At 33.1% G+C, this 24,902-nt stretch overlaps 2 protein-coding genes across 2 annotated transcripts; both read right to left on the bottom strand.

Moving 5' to 3' along the window:
- Nucleotides 1–4,169: 4,169 nt before the first annotated feature.
- Nucleotides 4,170–12,001, bottom strand: LOC114257535 (PHD finger-containing protein 1). The gene is made up of 7 exons (XM_028197301.2): nucleotides 11,579–12,001; nucleotides 7,467–7,552; nucleotides 5,766–7,046; nucleotides 5,454–5,675; nucleotides 5,247–5,359; nucleotides 4,941–5,166; nucleotides 4,170–4,826 (listed from the first exon to the last, which is right to left on the bottom strand). The coding sequence occupies exons 1-7, from the start codon at nucleotides 11,579–11,581 to the stop codon at nucleotides 4,823–4,825; spliced, it is 1,935 nt and encodes a 644-aa protein (XP_028053102.2). The 5' UTR covers nucleotides 11,582–12,001; the 3' UTR covers nucleotides 4,170–4,822.
- Nucleotides 12,002–17,826: 5,825 nt separating this feature from the next.
- Nucleotides 17,827–20,468, bottom strand: LOC114257540 (Concanavalin A-like lectin protein kinase family protein). The gene has a single exon (XM_028197304.2). It carries the CDS (start codon nucleotides 20,138–20,140, stop codon nucleotides 18,047–18,049), a length of 2,094 nt encoding a protein of 697 aa, XP_028053105.2. The 5' UTR covers nucleotides 20,141–20,468; the 3' UTR covers nucleotides 17,827–18,046.
- Between the last annotated feature and the right edge of the window lie 4,434 nt (nucleotides 20,469–24,902).

Raw genomic sequence — 24,902 nt, 5'->3', positions numbered from 1 at the left:
TTAAAACAAGTCCAAAGGTCGACACCAAAATACCAAAGGTCGACACTAGAGTGAAACTCAAATTGCCTAAGTGTTCCAGCTGCAAGGGTCGACACTAAATTTCAAAATGCAATCTAGCAGCAAGAGTCGACACCAAGAACAACAAGGGTCAACACTAAATTTCAGAACACAATCAAGCAACAAAGGTCAACAACACTAAGAATAATAAAAGTCGACACTAGAAACATCTGGAAATCAACTCAAAGAAGAAAAGAGAGCAAAGGGTCGACACCCGTAAAATTTGGGTTTCAAAAATCCAGTTGCCAAATCAAATCTGGACTGACACAGCTCAAAGGTCAGATCTGTTCTGAAAATCCAGTTGCCAAGACAGTAAGGGTCGACACTAAATTTCATAATACAATCCAACAGCAAAGGTCGACACTAAATTTCAGAATGCAATCTAGCAGCAAGAGTCGACACCAAGAACAACAAGGGTTGACACTAAATTTCAGAACACAATCCAGCAGCAAAGGTCAACAACACTAAGAATAATAAAAGTCGACACTAGAAACATCTGGAAATCAACTCAAAGAAGAAAAGAGAGCAAAGGGTTGACACCCAATCTATAGGGGTCGACACCCGTAAAATCTGAGTTTCAAAAATTCAATTGCCAAATCAGATTTGGACTGACACAGCTCTTTTCTCAACCACTTTTTCTGATCTATGCGCATAATATGACATCATTTCTGATCCCTAAGCAGATCTTCTGATGTCATATCTTCTTCTAAGAAGTTGACTTATAAAGGTGAGCATTTAATGAAAAGCTTGTACATTTAATGATCATTCTCTTCCCAAAACCTGTCTACAGTCTATATACACCATACACTAATCAAACACAGTTGGAAGATATCCTCCATGATTTGCTCCAATGGCCAGAAGATTCAAATCTACTTCTCTCCAACACCTAAAAGCCATTAATGCTATAAAGAAGAAGCTCTCCATGTTCAATAGATACACTTTTTCAATATAAGAAGCCTAGAGCATTCAAGAGCTTTTATTATACTTCATTATATTTCTATGTTCATATTTGAGTGAATCTTAAATTACTTCTGTACTTATATTTTCATATCCATCTTTTGATAGAGAAAATCTGTAAAAGATGACAATTGTACCTCTTACTCTTATTCCTATTTTTTGAGTGAAACATTTGTAAAGTGAGGCATTTTAGTTGAGAGATCCTCAACAAGTTGAAATAAGTCTTTTGTAAAAATCCACAAGCTAAGTGAAGTTTGGTGATGCATTTATTCATAGTGAAGGCCAGTGAGCTGAACCACTATAAATCTTTGTGGTTGAGCTCTCATTTCCCTTTCCTTTATTTTCTATGTATTAATTACCTACTGTATTTACTCACTTAGTTATTTGAAACTTATTTTCTGTTCAAATTTTTTTAATTACCCAATTTACCTCCATCTTAAGTTGCCTTCCTATGTAACATTTAATATACTAAATGTTTTTAGTTTTGGATCTTTTGATTTAATAGATCAGTTTTATAATGATATAAAAATTATCATTATATTTGACTTTTAAAAAAATAAAAACTAATTTACCGAAAATAAATATAAAAAAAATTATATATACCCTCTCAAAAGATAAAATTAAATAAAAATGATATATTTTAATTTTTTTCAGCAATTTAATTTTTAGTTTTTTAGAAAAAAAATTCTGAAAATAAATTTTAAAAACCAAACCAAACCAAACAAAACAAAACTTTATAACAATTTTTTTTTTTTTAACACTACTCAATAAAAAAAAATCACCATTACAGGGGTAACCTAGTTGGTTGAGAGCAAGGAATCAAGGACTTAGGAATATACTCCTCTCTAAATCTCAAGTTTGAATCCCACCCCCAGCTGATTACTCTGGCAGGCTATTGTGTCTTTACCTGGTCGATCGACTTAGGCCTTGAAATTAGTTGAGGTGTGACACTCCGAAGGGATGTTAATCCAGATACTCAGTTATCCAAAAACAAAAAAAAAAAAATCAAATATATAAATTAACTAATACAAAATAAATTTTATGACGACTTTACCCTTCAAATGGAACAACAATATCTTTAATTGTCCTTATTTAAAAAGATATTTAAAATTCAAGATCAAATATATCACAACTAAAAAATTAAATACCAAAGTGATGCAAGTCTTAAATTATAAGGATTGTTAATATAATTTGCCCTATTTTAAAATAGTGAGATGTTAGCCACTAAGATCGGTTTTGGTCATAGATGTACTATTCTAGGTAAGTATGTAGGCTTATTTAGGCCACGTTCGGCAATTACATATTTTAATCAAAAAAATCACTATAAAGTAACACATCACTCTCTTTATTTTTTTGTATATTTTTTTATAAAATATCAAAAAATTACTAAAATAACTTGTTCCCAAACAAGGCCTTAAATCTGGATCACACCACTTTTCTGGAAAAGTTTATGTCTAGCTTTAGGCCTGTTTGGTAGAGCTTATAAACTGCTTATTTAAACTTTTAGCTTAATTTAAGCTAAACTATTGTATTTGGTGCAACTTAAGTTAACCAGCTTATAGTTTAAATCAAACTATTTCTCAGTTTATCTCAAAAACTGGTCAGGGGGTACTTAAATTTTTTACTTAAGCGCGCAATTGGTGTGGCAATACCCAAATATTAATATTAATATTAATATTAATTAAAAAATTAAAAATTGTATACTTCTGAAGAAAAAGAAAAAAATCAATATTAATTGAAAAATAAATATTAATTGGTATTAATTATTAATAAATTCATATTGTATATTTTTATATTAATTAAAAAATAAAAAATTGTATATTTCTGACGAAAAAGAAAAAAATCAATATTAATTAAAAAAATAATATTAATTGGTATTAATTATTAATAAATTAATATTGTATACTTTTGTGATGAATTAATTATTAATTGATACTAATTAATAACAATTGTTGATTATTAATATTAATTGATACTAATAAAAATTAAATATTAATATTAATTTATACTAATTAATAATTTTAATATTAATTGAGACTAATTAAGCCATTAGTTGATACTAATTAATAATTTTAATATTAATTGATACTAATTAATTTATAATGAAAAATAATAGTGACAACAAGGAGTATTCGCAAATCGGTTTTGTGCAGTTTGCGGTTCGATTTTGACCCGCCCGCATTTATGTGGTTTAGGATAAAGTCAACCCGTAACTACCCACAGTGCAGTTTGCAGTTTGTACGGATAAGATTTTCAAATGTGCAGACGGTTACCAGCGGTTTGCGATTTACACTTTACAATTTTTTCTTTAAATATTAATTTTTGAGTTTTTTTTTCCCGTCGAATTTAGGCATCAAATTCATTTTATATATTTGTGATAACAATTTTCTGATGAGTTTACAAATAAAAATTGAATATCAATGCATTAAATGAAAGTATCCAAAACAAAGAGACCCTACACTAGCATTTTTGTCATGAAAAAAATATATATCAATGCATTAAAAGTTGTACTCAATTAGAATTATCAATTCAGTAATCAATAATCAAACTAGAAGTTTCATTGACCACCAGAAGAAAAATTTTATTAAGAAAAAGTGAATGAATCACCAATGAAAATCATAAAAGAATCCAAGTTTAGGACTTGATAATTCTACGACATTAAGAAAATTGAGAAATACTTAAAAATAAGAATCTTAGTGTCATAGAGAATATAATAGTATTCCTGTAAAAGTTAAAAAGTTGATATATAAAAAATAATAATAATAATAATAATAATTAAAGTGCGGTGATTTTTGCGATTTGCGAATTGCGAATTTAAACCGCAACCAGCCCGCAACCCGCAAATTTGTCATATTTCAAACCGTATCCGCCCGTATTATGTTTGTAAAACGGCCCATTTATATGCCGGTTGAGCGGTTTGAGCGGTTTGGATAAACCGTTATCCACTCCTAGTAACAATAATACTTTCATTACATTTTTAGCAAATGTATCAATTTTTATATTAATTGACACTAATTAATACTACTTATATTAACTTTTATTAATAAAATATATTTTTTTAAAATTAAAACTGAAAAAAATGACAAGATAATCATTTTTATATTATATAAAGACAAAAAGGACAATTATATAATAAAAAATTATTTTACAGCTTATTAACCAAACACTACTGCTTAAATCTATAATCTCACAACTACACCAAACAGATTAACAACTTATATTCACAGTTATAAGTCATAATCTGTTAATTTATAATGTACAATCACTTTTTCACAACTATACGAACGAGGCTTTTGCTAGGTTAGCAACTTTTCTGGACAACAAATAACAAAGCTAGCTTAGAGATACTACACCTAACAACAGAGAAGATAGTCCAATCAAAGAACATAACTAAATGAACCCCACCATCACAACACCAACATGACATGAACAAATATCTACATCATAACTAGTTAACAACGCCTTCTGAAGTACATAATTTACAAATCAACCCCACCATCCAGCCCTCATCCTCCACCCCCCTTCTCCTACACCAAAAAACAGAGAGGTGGATAACACGCATCCAAGATTCGATCAGGCTGGCATTAAGCTGCAATCCTTTTTTTTTTATTTTTTTAAAGAAAGAAAGAAATGGGCCAACTTACCCATGATTCTGTTCCAAGTGCAATATCATCAGTATCCAGGTTAACATTGCTCCATAGGAGGGTTTACACCGAAAAGCTAATAGCACATCCTATTTTATCATCGACCTCAGAACTTCAGATGTATTATCAATCTCCAGATTCCAGTTCCACATCTTGTTCATAGTTCACCTGAAATCTCAGTATTGTCAGCCCAAAGCACTATACAACATAGAAAATGAATAGAAATTTCAATAAAATTATCATATTATTAGACAGACAAGGATATATCAACAAGAGCCAGACCCTGAACTGCTACAGTTGCTTAAAGGACTTAGAGGACTCCGTGCATTCCAATTCTTGGTCTTTGTGAGGTTTCTTTCCTCATCAGTATCCATACCATTTGCAGATTTTGAATATGAAGCACATTCGATGTTGCTATTTACAACCACAAGATCGTGATTTGCTGCATCAGGCGAGGATGCTTTCTTTGGCCGAAACACTCCCCACAAATAATATTTGCCAAGGAATTCTGCAAATCAATTATTTCAAATAGTTAAAACTCAGCAAATACAATGATGCTCATTATCACCATTTGAAATCTGGACTCACTCCAGTACAGTAGTGGCAATTCAGTAGAAGGGAAAACCAAGAGCTCTGCATTTCTGACAATGGCTCTCAAGGCAAGTTCTTGGTGCATCATGTCATCCACCAAGCTTTCATACCTGAAACACAATATATCAAAAAAGGAAATGTATATATATATCCGAATTGGGAAAAGTAGAAAGTACAACAACATAAAAGTGTTGCAACCAACACCTTTTGTCTTCAGAGAAGAAATATAGGCCAATATGGTCATCACATGGTTCTGATTTCTGGAAACTCTTTGGCCACACATCAGTCTTTGGAAGGATCTCTGAACGAAGCAATGCTGGTAACAGACTAGCCTCTTCACACACTTTTGGGCACGCTTTGCTTGACAAATGGGCTACAACTCCATCCAATAAACCATAATCTTTGTTGTAAATACTAAAACTTCCCCTGTACAAGTTGATACCACACGTAAGGTGTACAAACAAATTGTCAAGATTCAACAATTTATATGAGACAAAGAAAAGTACAATTTCTCACCTCCAAATAGGATCAATGATCGGTTGTGCAAGGAGATAGTCACTGAGTTCTAAATCATTTGACAAATCAGCAACGACTAGTTGAGAATCAGCAACACCTAACTGAGAATCAGCAACGCCTAGTTGAGAATCCGCAACGACTAATTGAGAATCAGCAACGCCTAGTTGAGAATCCGCAACGACTAATTGAGAATCAGCAACGCCTAGTTGAGAATCAGCAACAACTAATTGAGAATCAGCAATTCTAACTGACTCAGCCTCTTCACCGAGTTCACTGCCCTCTAAAATCAATCTTCTTCGTTTTCCAAGTTTCAGATCATTTCCAAGTTTCTCACTAGATGAGCTAATAGTCCTACTCTCATTCAGGGGAGGGCTGCCCACACACAAAGCATGCTCTAAATGTGCCTCAAAAGGTTCCTGAGAGGGGCTATTTTGACAGTTTTGTTCCTCTGGCTCAGCTACTGAAGTCGTAACATCCTTTTTTTTCCTCCTCAATTTAATTTTTAGGGCAGAACAATCACCTGCCAACTGAGCATGCTCAGTCGAGTCAAGATTAGTCTGTGTCCCAGAACGCTTCTGGGAGGGGCTACTTTGTTGTCTTTGGTCCTCTGCCTCAGCCACCGTGCGAGTAAAACCTTTTTTAATCCTCCTCAATTTTTGGGCCAACTGAGCATGGTTAGTCAGGTCAGGCTTTGTCTGTGTCCCAGAATGCTGCTGGGTGGAGCTACTTTGTTGTCTTTGGTCCTCTGCCTCAGCCACCGTGCGAGTAAAACCTTTTTTAATCCTCCTCAATTTTTTTTTTGGAAGAGAATAATCACTGACCAACTGAGCACTGTCAGTCAAGGCAAGCTTGCTATTCAGCTCGGGAGGTTGCTGGGAGGGGCTATTTTGATGTCTATTCTCCTCTGTTAAAGTGACTGGGCAAGTACTTTCCTTTTCTGTCGTGACCTTCAATTTTGTTTTCAGTGAAGAAGAATCATGAGCCAACTGAGTGTGCTCAATCAAATCAAGCTTTGTTTTTGCATCACAAGGCTGTTGTGAGGGGCTACTTGGATGTAGATGCTCTTCTGTCTCGGCCACACGGCAAGCAACATCATTTTGCTTTAAATTCTTTCTAGAGTAGGTCACTTGAACACCTTCGGACATTACATGATTCCTTTCAACAAATGGGGTAGAGCAAGGTTTCTCAAGAGGAGATTGTTTTACAGACTTTGGTTCACAATCCTCACAAAACCAATGGACAAACTCATCAAACGTTTCTGGCAGTGTAGGCAAACAGTAGCTGAAAATATATAGGAAGAAAAAGGGAAGACAGCTTATAAGATTTTTATTTTATTTTTTTAAATTAAAAAAAAAAAAAAAGAAAGAAAGAAAGAAAGAAGAGTCGATGCATATTCTCAATCCATTTGGAATATTAAATTTGGTTTCATGGTGAGTTGAGCTCATTGTTTATAAACACTCACAGAATAAAATTTAGAACATCAAGAAACATTATTTCCATTTCATTTAATCACACTTTGATAAGCTTCGCATCTTTACTAAAGAGTATATTCCATCTTTCATTTTTTCAGTTCCATCAGAATGACAAACCAGATACGAAAATATTACACCTTTCATTTTTCAATTCTAGAATTAAAAATTAAATAAATAAATAGCGTAGGGGCAGTAGAGCTAGAAATGAAATACTATTCATGCAACTTACCGGTGCACTGCAAAATTCAGACACTTGACACAGTAAACAAGAGCATCCTCAACTCCTTTGTCACCGCATTGCTGACATATTGTCTCCTGTTACAATATGCAACTCAGTACTTTTCTTTTAACAAGATGCAATTCAGTACTTGTTGCATGATCCGTTATATTTTCCATATACACCACGTAAGAGACATCATTTTTAGGTTGCTTAGTGGCAATGATTTGTAAATTAGCATTAGATTCACATTTCTTCACCTTCAAAAACATACACTTGAATTTGACCAAAATAGATATCATAGGTTCACTCATAAAAAGGAATAAAAATGTAAACCATGGAAGGTGTAGTTTCAACATGATTATGCTGCTGCTATCACAACCAGTTAAAATATTAAAGAGTAAGTTTAACAAATGAACATAAGTATGCTTCGGATTTTCAATTTTAAAAATAAACATAAAAATGAAAATAATATTTTTTGCTTCTACTGTATGTCTATACAGAATATAAGATTCAAATATAATTTGTAAAGATATGATAATGTGCAAATTGAAGGAAGGTAGCTCAACCTCTTGCAGCAGATAAAAAAACAAATCTTTGAAGCAGCCATAACAACATATATATCGTGGGGAATCTTCCATAAATAACTACATAGTAGGGATTACATCACAAAGCACCTTGATTGCTTTTTCCCTCTTTCCTCCTCTTCAAGACGTAAAGACAGTTCACATTATAATAATCCTTACAAGCAAATATATCTGAATACATAATATAAAAAGACAAATAAATAATTTTAAAATAGGAAATATTCAGGTCTGATCAAACATTAAAACACCTATATACATCTGAATTCAACCCAACTTCAAATTATTAAGGGATGTGATGGTGATCAGGAAGGCATTGGATGATATTAAGGGTTGGTTTGGGATGTTCTAAAAAAGTGCACATTTTGACTTATTGGCTTATATGGGTTGGGTTTGGGTTGGGTTTAATGTGATGTGTTAGAGAGGTGATGTGATTTAAATAAGATGATGTGACTTAAATAGGATAGTGACTTTTTGACTTTTTGTATTATTTAGTGTACCCCAAACCAAGCCTAAATTTAAGAATATATTAATTTTTTGTATAATATAGGAATTATACTTGTATCAGGATTTTGCTTACTTATTAGATTCTTCTTTTAATTTGGTTTTCCTACAAATATCATGTAATGGTTTTAGAACACAAGACTTGATCTGAATATTGTTATTGAGATAATGATTTGCGAACTAGTTACCAGTTTTGGGACCATGGCTAGTAAAAAAATTTATTCTTTTCAAGCAATTAGTGTGAAATTGGTGAGTGACAACTATACTTGTTGGTTATTGGTCATATGTTATGTAAAAAATTTCTTTTGGGAAAAAACATGATGATGGATTATGTTTATGGGGTTGCTAAGATGCCCACAGATATAAAGCCCGAAATTTTTGATGAGTTATTTTGCCAATGGGAAGTTAATAATGTTAAATTTATCACTTGGATAAATAGTTTTGACGATCAATATAATGGCATTCACTTGGTTAAGTTTATCACGGCGAAGAGAATTTGAAATTCTCTCCAAATTGTGTACTAAATTGAATTTTTCCAAACGATACCGATGGGAGCATGAGATTCAAGCTACTCAAAAAATATGTAAAATAATCAAAATCATACAAGAGTTTTTGGTTATTAATGGCACTTAGAGATAATCTTGAAGGACTTTGAGCCACTATTCTTCACCGAGTCCACTTCCTTCAGTTAACTCTGCTGTGCTTGAGCTATTGGCAGAGCAAATTCATCTTAGAACTTCACCAAGAAAAGAGTTAATTATAATACCTAGTAAGACAATTTTGGCATCACCTGCTAACAAAACACTCAGTACACAAAGTAAACAGCCTACTTGCACATCTATGGATGAAAGCATTTTTTGTCGTCAGCAAAGTCACTTCAAGGCCAGATGTCCTCAACTTTTGAATCGTTAGAACTCTGGACAACCAGTCTTCGAAGAAGAGTGGGGATAAACACACTAGACAGCAGCAGACTTCGAAAAAGTGTTAGGACAGACACTACATCTATTGTGTCATCCACGGAGGATCAATCCCAACCAATTCCCACCTTAAATATTATTGTTTTGCAATTGCAAAAACTTCTTTCTACCAATCAGCCTAACGGTTTATACTCCCAACATATCCTGCTCTATTTGGGTAGACTATGGTGCTACACAAAACATGACTAATGATTCCTCTATACTCTTTTCTGCTTTTTCTCCTCCTTTTACAACTGTTCTTGACAACTAACGGCACTTCTATGCTCTTGGCAAGTGTTAGTTCCATTATGACTGCGTTTCTATCTCTTTATGATGTTTGTTTATTGTTTCCTCAATTATCATTGAATTTATTTTTGGTCAATCAACTCTATTCTACTGGTTATCGTGATCATTTCTCTTTTATTGATTGCATTGTGCAGGATCTTCACTCCAAGCCAATGACTGGGATAAGCCACAGGTTGGGTGGGTTGTATGTGTCGAAAAGGTGCATGTTCCTATTGTGGTTGCTTCTTCTGTTGATTTCTATTCCTTTCGTTTGAGTCCAAAGTGGTTTGGCATTCTTGTCTTGGTCATATTTCTAGTTCTCGTTTGTAGCATTTGGTTTCTATTGGTGTTTTAGGAAATTTGAGTTGTTACGATATATAATATTGTAGTGGATGCAAACTGGCAATTTTATGAATTTGCTTTTTAATAAAAGTTCCATTGTTTCTTCTCCTATTCCTAATAAAGTGGGATCATGGTACCATGTTTCAGTTGCTGATAATTATACTCAATATTGTTGAATTTATATTATGAAACAGCAATCTGAATTATTATGGATGTTTATTGTATTTCATGCCATGATTCATACCCAATATTGTTCAATTGTTAAATGCTTTCGTTCTGACATGGATTGCGAATACAAGGATACTGATTTTCTTCAATTATTAAAATCTGATGGAACTATTCAACAATTTTCTTGTTTTCACCTCCTAAACAAAATGGATTGGGTTAGCACAAGAATAGACACATCGTGGAGACTGCTCATTCCTTGTTGCTCTCTGCATCTATTCCTAGTTCTTTTTTGGGGTGAAGCTATTCTTAGTGTTGTTTATCTTATTAACAAGCTACCTTCTAAGATTACTCTTTGTATTACATCTCCGAATTATTTCGAACTACATGTTTTTCATTTTACCTGCATTCTTCTTCTTCTTCCTAAAACTAAGCACACTAAGTTATCTACTCTCTCTGTGTATTTCTTGATTATGGTAAGGGTCAAAAGGAATATTGATGTGATGACCTTGTTGCAAAACGACTGTATATTTCTTGACCTGTCTTTCTTGAACACATTTCGTCAATTTTTTCATCTCTTAAATGTTGTCTCCCAAATTTGATTTTATTCTGTCTTAATTCTTTCCTGATGATCCCGTATTCTGGTCTCAGTCTACCTCTTTTAGTGTCCCCTCCAATTATTCACACTTGCGACAACACTTACTCTCCTAGGAATAAGAGTGACCTGTTTGCAAATAGAACGCATTTAACTACTAAGGTCCATTGGTCGCGAATGATGAGGCTCCTATGCTAAGTGTCCTGATCATTTTGCTTTCTACACAAGACTAGTGTAGGTACATACATTTAAAGTTCTTATGTGGCAACCTCTTCGGATCTCCCTTTCTAGATTGGTCCCCTAGATCACTACATATCCCTTAAAATGGAAACCAAAATGCATGTGCCCACAAGTCAGTCCCAACAACTAGATGCAGAGCTCTTGAACCAACAACCATTCTAGAAACTCCTAAGAAATAAAACTAATACAACAAAGCAAAATAATAAGTTTCCATTACAACATTGTTTGGTTATTTTGGCATTCCTTGATCATCTATCTGACACACTGTTGGCTCCTATTCTAACTAAAAAAACACATACCCAAGAAAGAAACAATTTAAATAAACACATACCCATCATGCAATCCATCTACATTCACCAAAATCAAAATCACAATCAAAATCAAAATCACAATAATACACAAAATTTCCACAAAGAAACCAACTGAAGGTAGAGGAGTGGGAAAAAAAATTACCATTTTTTTTATGAGGAATTGAAAAGCCCTCAAAGAAACCGATCAGAGGAGTGAGAAACACAGATTTTGATGGTGACGAAGAAAATATTGCTAGGGTTTTGGAGGTGATTCAGCATATGATACGACGAATGATTGCAATATTCTGCTAATGTGAACCGATTGAGATAAGAAGCGAAGTTAGATTTGCCATAGCAAAGCACAGATGATCTCTCTCTCTCTCTCTCTCTCTCTCTCTATGTCGTTTTCAGAAACCCTAGACCAGGTTGCAATGCGCACGCTCTGTTTGATTGAGTTGAAAGGTGCCCAGTAAGAATCTGCCACGCGAACCCACCGTAATCTCACGTTTCACTTTATTCTTTTTTTTTTTTTTTTTTTTTTTTGGTAAATTTTATCAGCACTTCGATTACATTTAGGCATGGCAATTTAAACTTGACCTTACGGAGACTCGATCTCTCGATCTCGATTGGAACATATTTTTTTCAAAAATTATTTTTATAGGGTCGGGGATGGTTCATCGGCACTTTGATTACATTTAAGGATGGCAATTTAAACCTGACCCAACAGGAACCCGATCTCCTGACCCCGATTAGAACGGATTTTTTTTTAAAATTATCTCCATAGGGTCGGGGATGGTATTAAAAATTAATCTCCGATAATTTTCAGGGCGGGGACAGGGATTGATTCCCCCAACCCCGTCCCCATCCCTGTCCCCGTCCCCGAATACTCCCTGAATATTCTTCATATAATATATGTTTAAGTTGAGTCAGTCTGCCTCTCTCACACTCACACACTCACATTTATTTCTCTCAAGTCTGCCTCTGCCCCTCTCTCTCTCTCTCTCTCTCTCTCTGCACAGCACAATCTCCTACCTCCCATCATCGTCGATCTCCCTCCTCCCATCACCGTCGATCGCCGTCGTCCCTCCATCGCCGCTGTCCCTCATCCCCAGCGCCGACATCCCTCGATCACGGCGATCTGCGCAACTGCTCCATCACTGTTGTCCCTCCTCTCATCATCGTCAGATTTCTGTCCCTCCGTCATCGTCTTCCTCTTTGAATGTGTTAGACTTTTTATTTTTTATTTTTTACATTTTGAACTCAGATCTTTGATGATGATGAACAAATTATTGTTGTTGTTGATGAATGGGTGTATTGTTGTTGATGATGATGATGAACAAATGATTGTTGTTGATGAATACATATTGTTGTTATTAATGATGAATATATGTACATTTGAGCTCAGATCTGTGTATTTTTTTTATATTTTGGTTGGGAAATTCTCGGGGTTGGGGAAACCCGATCCCTGTTAGGGGCCGGGGATGGGGGCGATGATAGGCTCTCCGTCGGGGATCGGGGATGGGAGTGGGGAAATTTCTACCATCGGGATCGGGGACGAGGGGTGTGGTTCCCAGCCCCGTCCCGGCCCGTTGCCATTCCTAATTACATTTTAGTTGTTGATGTTTTGAAAATTACATTTTCAACCTGTAATTAATAATTTTATTTCACAAACTTTTTATTTATAAAAAAAAAAACAACTTCTTGTAAAAAAAAAGAAATTACATTTTAAAAAAATAAAGTAAAAGAAAGGAAAAAAAAACAAAGAAAGTAAGAAAACAATGAGTGTATGAGTTCAATGTATTTATTATGTCTAAATAATTACATTAACAAAGAGTTAATGTAATTTTTCAAACGTCAAGAAATAATATGTATTAAGCTCATACTTCAAGAGATGTATTAAGAAATAGGGAATAGATATTGTCTGCTATCCGTAATCAGATTGGATCATTCAATCCGGCTCAGTAGGCTCATTTTTTAGTCTTATATTGATAATTTGAACCATTCATATTTTAAAATTCGTCGAGAATATCATTTTTGTAGAAAATTAAGTCAATTGGATAATGAAAATCACGTGTTCAGATCAATTTTTTATGGATGGTTTATTTTCTCATCATTCACTTTTTTCATACAAAACAAATCTAAACACATTATTTTCATTATACGATCGAGTTGATTTTTTACAGGGATGATATACTCGACAAATCTTAAAATGTGAAAATTTCTACCATCGGGATCGGGGACGAGGGGTGTGGTCCCCAGCCCCGCCCCGGCCCGTTGCCATTCCTAATTACATTTTAGTTGTTGATGTTTTGAAAATTACATTTTCAACCTGTAATTAATAATTTTATTTCACAAACTTTTTATTTATAAAAAAAAAAACTTCTGGTAAAAAAAAAAATTTACATTTAAAAAAAATAAAGTAAAAGAAAGGAAAAAAAAAACAAAGAAAGTAAAATAAAGTAAGAAAATAATGAGTGTATGAGTTCAATGTATTTATTATGTCTAAATAATTACATTAACAAAGAGTTAATGTAATTTTTCAAACGTCAAGAAATGATAAGTATTAAACTCATACTTCAAGAGGTGTATTAAGAAATAGGGATTAGATATTGTCTGCTATCCGTAATCAGATTGGATCATTCAATCCGGCTCAGTAGGCTCATTTTTTAGTCTTATATTGATAATTTGAACCATTCATATTTTAAAATTCGTCGAGAATATCATTTTTGTAGAAAATTAAGTCAATTGGATAATGAAAATCACGTGTTCAGATCAATTTTTTATGGATGGTTTATTTTCTCATCATTCACTTTTTTCATACAAAACAAATCTAAACACATTATTTTCATTATACGATCGAGTTGATTTTTTACAGGGATGATATACTCGACAAATCTTAAAATGTGAATGGTTTAGAGAAGTCATAGCCTAAGAAAAAAATAAAAGTTATTTTTTTTAAGAAAATTGCATTTCAGTAGAGCAATGGCAAAAAAAATATTTCATGATGGTACAATTCTCTTGTGTACATAGTGCAAATTCATACCTATTCTTGGTGCAAGTTTGGGAAGACTAAATAAGTGTACTTTTTGACTTTTTATGAAATATGGGTTGGATTTGGGTTGGGTTTGAAGTGATGTGTTAGAGAGGTAATGTGACTTAAATGAGATGATGTGACTTAAATAGGATAATGACTTTTTGACTTTTTGGATTTTTTGGAAGATGCCAAACTTGCACCACAAAAATTATCATTTGTACTGTAATTATTTTGTGACTATTCTATGTATTTGCAATTTTTCCTAATTTTTTACTATATATGTTCTAGAGCATTATTATTTAAATTCAAAAATTAAACTCACTTTTCAAATCCAATAATGTGGCAATCAATTAAGATATATAAAGCAATGTCTTTTCTCATATTTTTCTCAATCATCAACCAATTATATCATTTACACATCAATAAATCTAAAAAATAGACATATATACATATATATATTATTTTCTTATTTTTTATTAAATCCTTCCATTATTTATTCCGTCTATTTACATATTGTTTGGTATCCAGACAAAATATATATATATATATATATATATTTTAAAATTTATAATCGTTTTCACTCATTCGGTAATCTTAAAAAAATAATAAAAATAAATAAATAAATCTATACAAAATTTATTAAAGACAAAAAAAAAAAAAAAAAAAAAGCTAAAATAGCCACAAAAAAATTTACTTTTCTATTTTTGAATTTAAATGTTTAAACTTTTTTTGAAAAAAATTTACTAGAGAAAAAAAAAAATCAACAAAAACACTACTAAAAAAGTTCAATCCCAAACACTCACTAATCCTTAAAGGGCTTGTTTGATTCCACAAGACTAATAGTGAGGTATAAATAATCCTATCAAATTAGTGTGGTATTCACAATCCCACCCCTACCCCATTATTAATAATCCTACAAATTTGTTGGATTAATTATCCATTGGATTAATAATCCTAAAACAAATTGTCAAAACAAACATGGGATAATTGGGCCCACGGATTAATAATCCCAATCCCATGCTCTAATCCTTCCAATCAAACATACCTAAGTTTCTAATTTTTATTCACCAGGTTCAATTGGAAATGAATATACAAATCAGTAGCCATTGCAACCTAGTTTGATGCATGAAAATATAATTTTATAATTTAAACAACTTAAATCATGTTGCCAAACACCTGTTAAATTGGTTTTGAGGTGTAATTTGTTTAAATAGTAAGGAAAAATGAGTATCTTGTTATATAAGTTGTTCAAATTTTGAAATATTTTTTTTCAACAAATTAGGTTTAATCATTATTAATTTGTATAATCGTCTCCAATTGAAGTAAATGAACATAAATTTAAAAAAAAATTAGGAATTAAATAGATAAAATTAATACTTTAAGAAAGAAATAGAAAAAATGGTTACAGTGTACGAGATAACAGTGAAATTATAATTTTTAAAAATTTAAGAAAAAAATTGTTGTGTTTATTAATTGTAAAAAAAAAAAAAAGTAATTTTTTTGGTTATGTTAAAAGCTTTGTGTGGTTTTTTGGTGAAATATATGAGAACAATTATTTTTTTACAAAAACAAAAACAAAAAAACTTGCTTTTCTAGCAAAAACAAGCTTTATATGTAGAATAAAAAATGGTATAGATTCTAAATTTTCTACCAAATAAATAATCAAATATCTCACATAATATGAGATATTTAATTATTTATTTACTAAAAAATTTAGCATCTTTAACATTATCCTATGTAAAATTACTCCTTCACTTCTGATAGAGTTGCATTTGAATTGGAAGTGGTTACTTGTTCCACACTATTTAACACGTGACAAATGTTTCTCAAAAATCAAATAATAATTATTAAGTCTCATTGTTCTAATCAATAAAAATGTAATTGAGATATAAGGTGAATTTGCCTCTACACTACCAAATAATTTTTCTTGAATTGGGGACAATCCGTAAAGAATTTAAGAAAAATTACTGTTACGTGGAAGGTTGGGGGAACATGTACCAAAAGATGAGAATCTTTTAAAGTGGAACTCTTGGTGTGCTTTTTCTCACAGAAAAAAATTGTACCCCATGATTTGTAAGTATTTTAAATTAAATAAGCTGAATTGTAATTTCCTCAAGAATTTACCAGCCAACAGAGAGTGAAGGGAAAAAAGGGATGAAATATAGGGTTATTTTGATAATTGATTTTTTTTTTAGTGATTTTTTAGTTTTTTAAGAAAAGATATGAAAAAAGTTTTTTTTTTTTAAAATGACTTTTTTGTAGTAACTTTTTAACTAAGAATAATGCTTGAGACCCCCTTTTGGGGTCACCCCCTCACCCCCTTTGCCACGTGGCAGGGGGTGATTGGTGAAGCAGGAAAAAAAAAGAAAAAGAAAAAGAAAAGGTAACCAATGAGAAAGAGAGGGGGTCAAAGGGGGTGGGGGAAAAAGGGGGATGAATCATTACTCTTTAACTAAAATGCAACCTTCTCAAAATAAGCCATAGTGAGAGAGTAAAGGCAATATGCAAAATCGTCATTTTAAAAGGAGTAAATTATAAATACGATATCTCTTGAAATTTAAATAATACATTAAATTTTATTAATTTGACTTAATTAGGTTATGTTTATTGGGAACAATCAATCTAATGGCATGTCCATAGAGCTCAATTTTACGATGAAATCATGAACCTTTAAGGATAGTTTGATTGCTGAATTTTGCAGAAATAGAGAGGAAAGTAAAAAAGAAAATTTGGTTCATTTGGGTACTAAACATTTTAGCTAAAACGTTAAAAAGTCACTGCAAATTGTCACATTACTCTCTCTATTTTTTTGCACATATTTTCAAAAAAAAATTAAAAAGTTACTAAAATAGTATATTCTCAAATGAGACCGACTGCCAATTAGTCCATTTCTTTCTCCTATGTTTTTTTTTTCCTCCCCTTGATGATGATCAATTTACACACTGGAAAATTTATTGGGAGCATTGCAAATGCTTTAATCAAAAGAGTACCATTTGGATTAAGAGTGGTCTCCATAATTTAAGGTTTAATTTAAGGTCACCCAAACCTTAAATTATAGACTCTCTACAAGATTTAGCCAACAGTTCAACTTCTATGATGATTTCCTCAACTCAACTTTCTTAAGAGAACCTTTTTTCCACCATCAAGCATAAAGACTGCTTACACATTACTTGCTAGGTTTAGATGACTAGTTCTGTCAAGTATTTTCTCATACTATATTGAAAAAGAATTTGATAGGTCACCAAACAAATTTTCTACGAAAACAAAAATGCAACCAAACAGTCCATCTAGTTTCCATAATCAGCTATAAAAGTGCAGCCAAGCTAGGGTTCAAGCATACTGTTGTGTTATATTTACAACAAACCAAAGTAGATAAATTTCACATGCGGTCAAAAAACACAGTGGTATTATATCATTTCTACCGAACATAACATAAAGAGGACAATTCTCAAGAGTTATTTCACAAGAATAATATTTGAAAAGCATAAATTGTAGGATTTCTGAGTCTAAAAACCATGTCAAAGCATGCAGAACATCAATCACAGTTAGTGTGCACACTCACATTTCAAGCAGGCCATCTTTCTCATGAAATTCAATCTAAAAATGTGTCTTAGGGGTCAACCATGGTGTGTCATCCAAATTAGCATTATCATCTCCACCAAAATTCATGATTTCTTCAGACCCCTCGGCCTGTATTGGTCGAATCCTCACCATTGGCTTCCTCGCCGGCAAAATGGGTAGCAGAGCTTCCCCTCTGATCATCCTTGCTGCTTCCTTCATCGTAGGCCTCTTCTCATAGTTCGGGTGCACACAAGAAAGCCCAACCATTAGCATCCTCTCCATCTCCAACCTATTAAACCTCCCTCTCAATTTCGAATCCGCAGCCTTAATTAAAATCCCCTTTTCCCACAAATCCCACACCCAATACACGAGCACAGTCCCATAATCATCAACGGGTTTTTTCCCCGACGCCACTTCCAAAACCACAACTCCAAAGCTGTAAACATCAGTTTTCACAGTTGGAACACCCAAATAAACATACTCGGGTGCTAGATACCCCATTGTTCCAGCTGGTATGGTAGCTTCTCGGGTGATGGAACTATGTTCATAGACTTCAGCCAAACCAAAATCTCCCAATTTCGCATTGAATTCGTCGTTGAGCATTATATTGCAAGTCTTCACATCCCTATGAATTATCTGCCTCTCGCATTCTTCGTGTAGATATATGAGGGCCGAGGCAACACCTAGAACTATGTTGAGTCTTCGATCCCAGGTGAGGAAAGCCGTTAGGGCATTGTTGCTTTTGTGGAGAATTTTGTCAAGGCTTCCATTGGCCATGTACTCATAGACTAGTACTAACTCGTTCCCTTCACAGCACCATCCTTGGAGCTGAACCAAGTGTTCGTGTTGTAAACAACCCACCATTGTCTCAAACTCAGTGGTGAAGTGACTGTGAAAAGAACCAATTTGATTGACCTGACTGAACCGTTTGACCGCTACTAATCCACAAGAGGGAAGATACCCTTCATAGACAATCGCAGACCCTCCTTCACCAATGATTCTCTTTTGGTTAAAACCCTTTGTAGCTGATTTTATTGCGGAGAGTGAGAGTCTTTTGGGTATTCTGTTCCCTTGAAATCTACAAATTCGACCTTCATTGCAACCTCTCCTATTAACTCTTCTTCTCCTCCTAATCAAACACACAATGACTATGACAACAACTGTAGATACAGAGATGACAAATGCAACTAAACCCCCCAAGACAAGAACCAATTCACCAACCCTTTTGTTCATATGACCATTTTCATCCCCTGAATTGCCCAAGGAGCACAAGAAACAGTCCCCTTCTTCAACAATGTCCATTGGTGTCATTGAAGAGGGTGATCCATAAGTTTTGAATCGCCAACTGTCGACAAGATGCGTTGCGGAGCCTCTAAGATTAGAAGCAGAGAAACCAACGTGCATAAACTCCTTGAATTGCATTGAAAGATCAATTTGGGCGACAAGAAGAGGGATGAGAGGCTTGTTCTGTGAGTACCCAACAAACACTCTGATCGTCTTCTCCATATCTCTGTACTCAACCCAAGCAGTCATTTGTCTCCCACTCTTCAAATCAATCCCTTTGGAAAAAGCATCAATGGAAGCAAGAGAGACAACAGAGTTGACATCAATGCCAACATGGTTGTCATTGATGTCACCAAGAGAAGAATCGAAACTGGTATCGAATTCAACAGCAACAAACGAGTCTTGGCCATGAAAAGATTGGTTTGGGAGACCCATATACCCATCAGAGAGACTGACATAGTATGATTTGGAAGTGATTAGGAAAGCGAAACCATCGCCGAAGGGGCAGAGAGAGGAAGAAGGGGCGAGGCGGAAAGAGAAGCGGGAAGAGAAAGAAAGTGTGGAGTTGGTTGAAGAATCAAGAAAGCGAATTGGGAAGACATAGAAAGCTCTGCCAACCCCAGAAGAAGAAGAAGAAGAAGAAGAAGAAGGTGGAGATGGAGGAGAGAGACAGTTGAGTTCTTGGGTGAGGCTGATTGAGTTGTTGATGAAGTGAGCATCGCCGAAGAGGGTGAGATTGTTGTTGTTGGTGGTGGTTGAAGGAGAGAAAGGGAGAGAGAGAGATGGGGAGAGGGAATTGAAGAAGATGAAGAGAACCCAGAAAGAGAAAATGGAAGATGAGAGCATGGTGATTGTGGGTGGGTTCAAAATGGATGTATTTGGCGGTTTAGAGTGATGACATAGTTGTAGAAAGTGAGAGTTTCTTGGTGCGTTTTAAGTGTTTGATCTAATGCGTGAAAGATTGTTTTGGTTTGATCTTGTTTGTGGAAACCTTGAATGTACAGAGTAATTTCTGCAGAGAAAGAGGGAGAGAGAGAGAGAGGGGGACGGTAGTGCCTTAGCGCGCGAAGTGCCGTTGGGCTCACAATTGGCACTTTAGGGGATGAAGGAATCACCTGTAAACCGAACTAAAATTTTCTGTTCGCGCGCCACTAACATTTTGACAGTTCATCACTGTTGTGTGATTGAAAAAAAAGAACAAAAGGAGGATCCTCTCCGACAGAGGGCTCTGTTTAAGCTCATGGAACCATCATAAATTTCATTTTAGGAAAATGAGTTGGACGCCCAGTGGGGGTGCTGGGGTCATCTCTGATTGGCTCAAAAATTGTTTTTTTTTTTTTTTTTTTTTTTTTTTTTTTTTTGGGCCAGTGACAGTGTGCCAACTATCACTGGGGTGCTGGGGTCGCCCCACTGGGGGTCCCAGCATTGCTCTTCATTTTAATAATTTGAATCATTCATTTATCAAGGACTTTGTGTATTTTATTTACATAAAAAATTAAATTAATCTGATAAATATAAATTATTTAATTTATCATATTTTTAATAAAAAAAAATTGTGTTCTTAAAAATAAACTATATATTTTTTGGTTAAAAAGTGATAAATTGAGTAAGTTACGTCGGCCTAATTTTTTGTATAGATAAAATATAAAAAAAAGTCGACAAAATAAACGATTTAAATTATCGAAATGAGAATTATAATGGGCTTCACAAATCCAAACAACACCCTCTAGCCTAGATTTGGACCGGAGGGAATCCTTTTTCAAAAACAAAAAAAAAAAATCCACTAATTCCCCTTTGACAAGTTATGTTAACTTTTAATTTATTACATATTCAATTATATTATTACTAGTATATCACTCGTGTTATGCACGAGATTAAACAATAATTGATAAATTTATTTTTAAATTAATTAAAATCGATTTTAAAAAAATAAAAAATAAGTAATAGTAAGTAAGTTTTTATTTTTTTTTTAACAAATAGGGTGTTTGAAATTAGCTTTTTAAGTGATTTTATGAAATTTTTAAGAGATAAAAAAAATAGTTAATGTATTTAAGAATGAGTTTTTTAATTGTATGGGATGCAAATATTTTTGTTTGTTACTTAAATTTTCGGTTTTACCCTTCAAAGGTGTAAATACCTACACACACTCACAATAATTGTTTAATCTTTTCAAACTTTTTTTTTTTGTTGGTACATACCAAATACATTTTAAAACTTTTTAGTTGTTGACTTCTTAATCAAAAAGATAATATCCCACACATGGCATGAGTTACATAATTTTTGTTTTATTTTATTTTATTTTGTTGCTATTAATGTTTTGTCCTAAGTATTATATCAAATAAATATATAATAATTCAATTGATAAAATTAAAACAAATGGATTTTCTAAAATTAAAAAAATTATACTTTCAGTCAAGTATAATTACATTATCAACAAAATTCGTAATTATAATTTATCGTTCCATAGTTTTGTCAAGTGATATAACGAACTTATCTTCTTCTTTTTTTTTTCTCTCTCTCTCTATCTCTCTTCTTCTCATCTTCTATCTCTCTTTATTTTTAAGGCGATGTCATAAAAAAATTGAAATGAAATATTTAAATTTTTATATTTATTTCAATAAGTACATTAGGAAAAATATTCTCGTATTCGTAAAATTTAGTTTGTCAATTAATAGAGTATGATAAATTTAAGTTGATCGTAAAATGTAAATGTATTTTTAAAATTTAACTTTATTTTTAAGTCATATTAAATTTATGTCAATCAACACAAATTGAAGAGTCGCTTGACCAATTTGTTTATGTAAATATTTTTTGAATTGATATTTTTAAATAAAATCAACTGTAGATAAAAATATTAAAATGAAGTTATAAAAATATGAAAGAAAAATTTATTAGGTAATTTTGTAGTAATGCTCTACACCAATTGTCATTTAACACATATTATGATGTTACAAAATATTAAAAGTAAAAAATAAAAATAAATAAAAAGAGTAGTGATATACAAACATAAAATCAATATAAAAAAATTTATTAATAATGATTTGGTTGAATTTTGATCTATCACTTTATAATAAAAGAGTCCATTGACATACTTTTTATTATACAAATGACACTATCACATCATTTTAGAATAAAATTTTGCATACAAATTCTATTGAAATAATATTTTTCAACAAAAAACATGGTTAAACAAATAATGGTCAGTAGATAATAGATGAACAAATGACACATAAAATATAAAATGCAAAAACAAAAGATGGTCAGAATCACTACAAGAATTTACACATTTTGCAACTACTTTTGCCGACCAAAAAAATTTTGGTCGCAAAAAAATGACATTTGGCGACCAAATATTAATTAGTCGCGATTGATCTTTATTTTTGGCGACCAAATATTATTGGTCGCTGAAAGTTATATTTTGGCGACCAAAAAATGAGTTGGTCGCAGAAAGTGGTATGCTTTTGCCGACCAACTACAAATTTGGTCACGGAAGGTCACATTTTTTTTGGCGACCAAAAATTTGGTCGCCAAAAACTTATTTTCAGCAATCAAAAAAAATTAGTCACCAAATTAGTACTTTTAGCGACTAATATTTTGGTCGCTGTTGATTGAGATTTGGCGACTAAAAATATTTGTCGGCGAAGGTACTTTTTTTGCGACTAATATGATCTTTTGGTCGCAAAAAATTATTTTTTTCTTTGGCAACCAAAAATTTGGTTGCTAAAAACTTATTTTCAGCAACCAAAAAATTCAGTCGCCAAATTAATACATTTAGCGACTAATATTTTAGTCACCGTTGATTGAGATTTGGTGACTAAAAAGATTTGTCGTCGAAGATACCTTTTCTGCGACTAATATTTTCGTCGCCAAATATTAATGAATTTTTTTTACTTTTGATCTTTGCCGACCAAAAATGTGGTCTGCAAAATACTTATTTTTAGTGACCAAAAAACATTTTGTCGGCAATAAAATTAAACAATTTCAAAAACACAGATTCATTTTTTGGTGGGAATATACTTTTACATTACCGCCCAATTTATTTTCTATCAATATGTAGATAGACCCAAACAAGTTCAGTCTCTTGCTCTCTCTGTCTCTCTCTCTCTGTCTCTCTCTGACTCACCATCGTTGATTCGCCGTTCACAGTCACCGTCGGTCTTCCACCGTCGTTCACCCTCGATCTTCCACTGTCGCGCATCATTACAAATCAAAGTGCAACAATGGTAACCTCTCTCTCTCTCTCTCTCTCTCTCTCTCTATCTCTATATCTCTATACATACAAATATGTGTAGCTAATTTCAAATTAGATTTAGATTTCGATTTAGATTTCTTTCAATCTTGTTTTCAATTCTAACCTCCTTTGCTAATGGAATTAATTATTGTTCTCACCTCCTTTGCTAATGGACTCCTCAGAAGTCATTTCGTGAGTATATTCCTTCTCCACCGTGAACAACCACCATCAGCCCTCTTTTCCCTTTTACCCCTGTTTCTCCCTCATCCCTCTCTCTATATATATACTACCTCATTTGCCACCAAGGCCACATCTAAAATCTATTAGCAAAGGAGGTTCTTCGCTTTGAGCGACGGGGGTTTCGAGGGAACTAGGGTTTTGTTCTTCGCTTCGTTGCTCTTCTTCCAAGGGGGCGGCATGGATTTCTCCAAGGTCGGAGAGAAGCTTCTCAGCTCAGTTCGCTCTGCCCGATCTCTCAGCCTCCTTCCTTCCACTTCCGATTGTCCCGAGGTAATTAATCCCTCATTATGCTTATTTTACATACATATTTATGTGGGTTTGTATTTTGCTACATGGGTTTCTTCAGTAATGTAGTTTTTTAGGTACCCAAATTGAGTTAATGAACTCACAGCTAGTGTTGAATTTTGAACATCATCAGTGTTGACTTGGGTTTCTATTTTGCATATCGATTAATAGACTAAATTGAGCTGGTGAACTTAGAGGGAATTATGCATCTAATTAAAATTATCTTTTTATTTATCGTTTTATTTTTTACCTTGACTAGTGTTGATTTGGGGTTTGACTGAATTTTATTGGTTGGATTGGAAATTGGGTTTCTTTACCTACTCCTCGAAATTCATCAGCAGATTAGGTCGTTTGGGTACACTTTTGTTGCAATTATGATAAGAGTGGTGTGCTTAGTAAAAATATGTGTGGCAACTCATGTGTTAGTATTACCTGCATCACTGTGTCTTGAGGTATTTCAAAAAAAATTACCACAATTAATTTTCTCAATTAGCACATAGTTGCATGTAACTTCTTTGAACATGTAGACTTGAGGGAGCAGCTATTAGAAAAGCGAAACAGATGTAAATGAAATGAGGTGTAATGTGATGAAAAGAATATAAATGGCTTTTTAATTTTTTTTATAAGAACGGATATAAAGTTGAGGCCATTTATTGGGGCTACTTATAATTTTTATTTATTATGAGAATTTGTGCCAAAGTATTCGGTGTAGCTACTTACATTTTACAAGGAAAAAATACATTAAATAAGCTGAAAAAGTTGATTATTGAAAAGTTGAGAGAATGATGCTTTAAGTTTCTTCGTTATGATGATTAGCTATACTAAACAGACCCCTTATAGGTAGAGACATAA

Source organism: Camellia sinensis, chromosome 6, assembly GCF_055761805.1.
Source record: "Camellia sinensis isolate YWXY chromosome 6, ASM5576180v1, whole genome shotgun sequence".
In the NCBI taxonomy this organism is placed as follows: Eukaryota; Viridiplantae; Streptophyta; class Magnoliopsida; order Ericales; family Theaceae; genus Camellia; species Camellia sinensis.
Note: the sequence above shows the minus strand (reverse complement) of the source record. Positions and strands in the feature narration are given on the sequence as shown.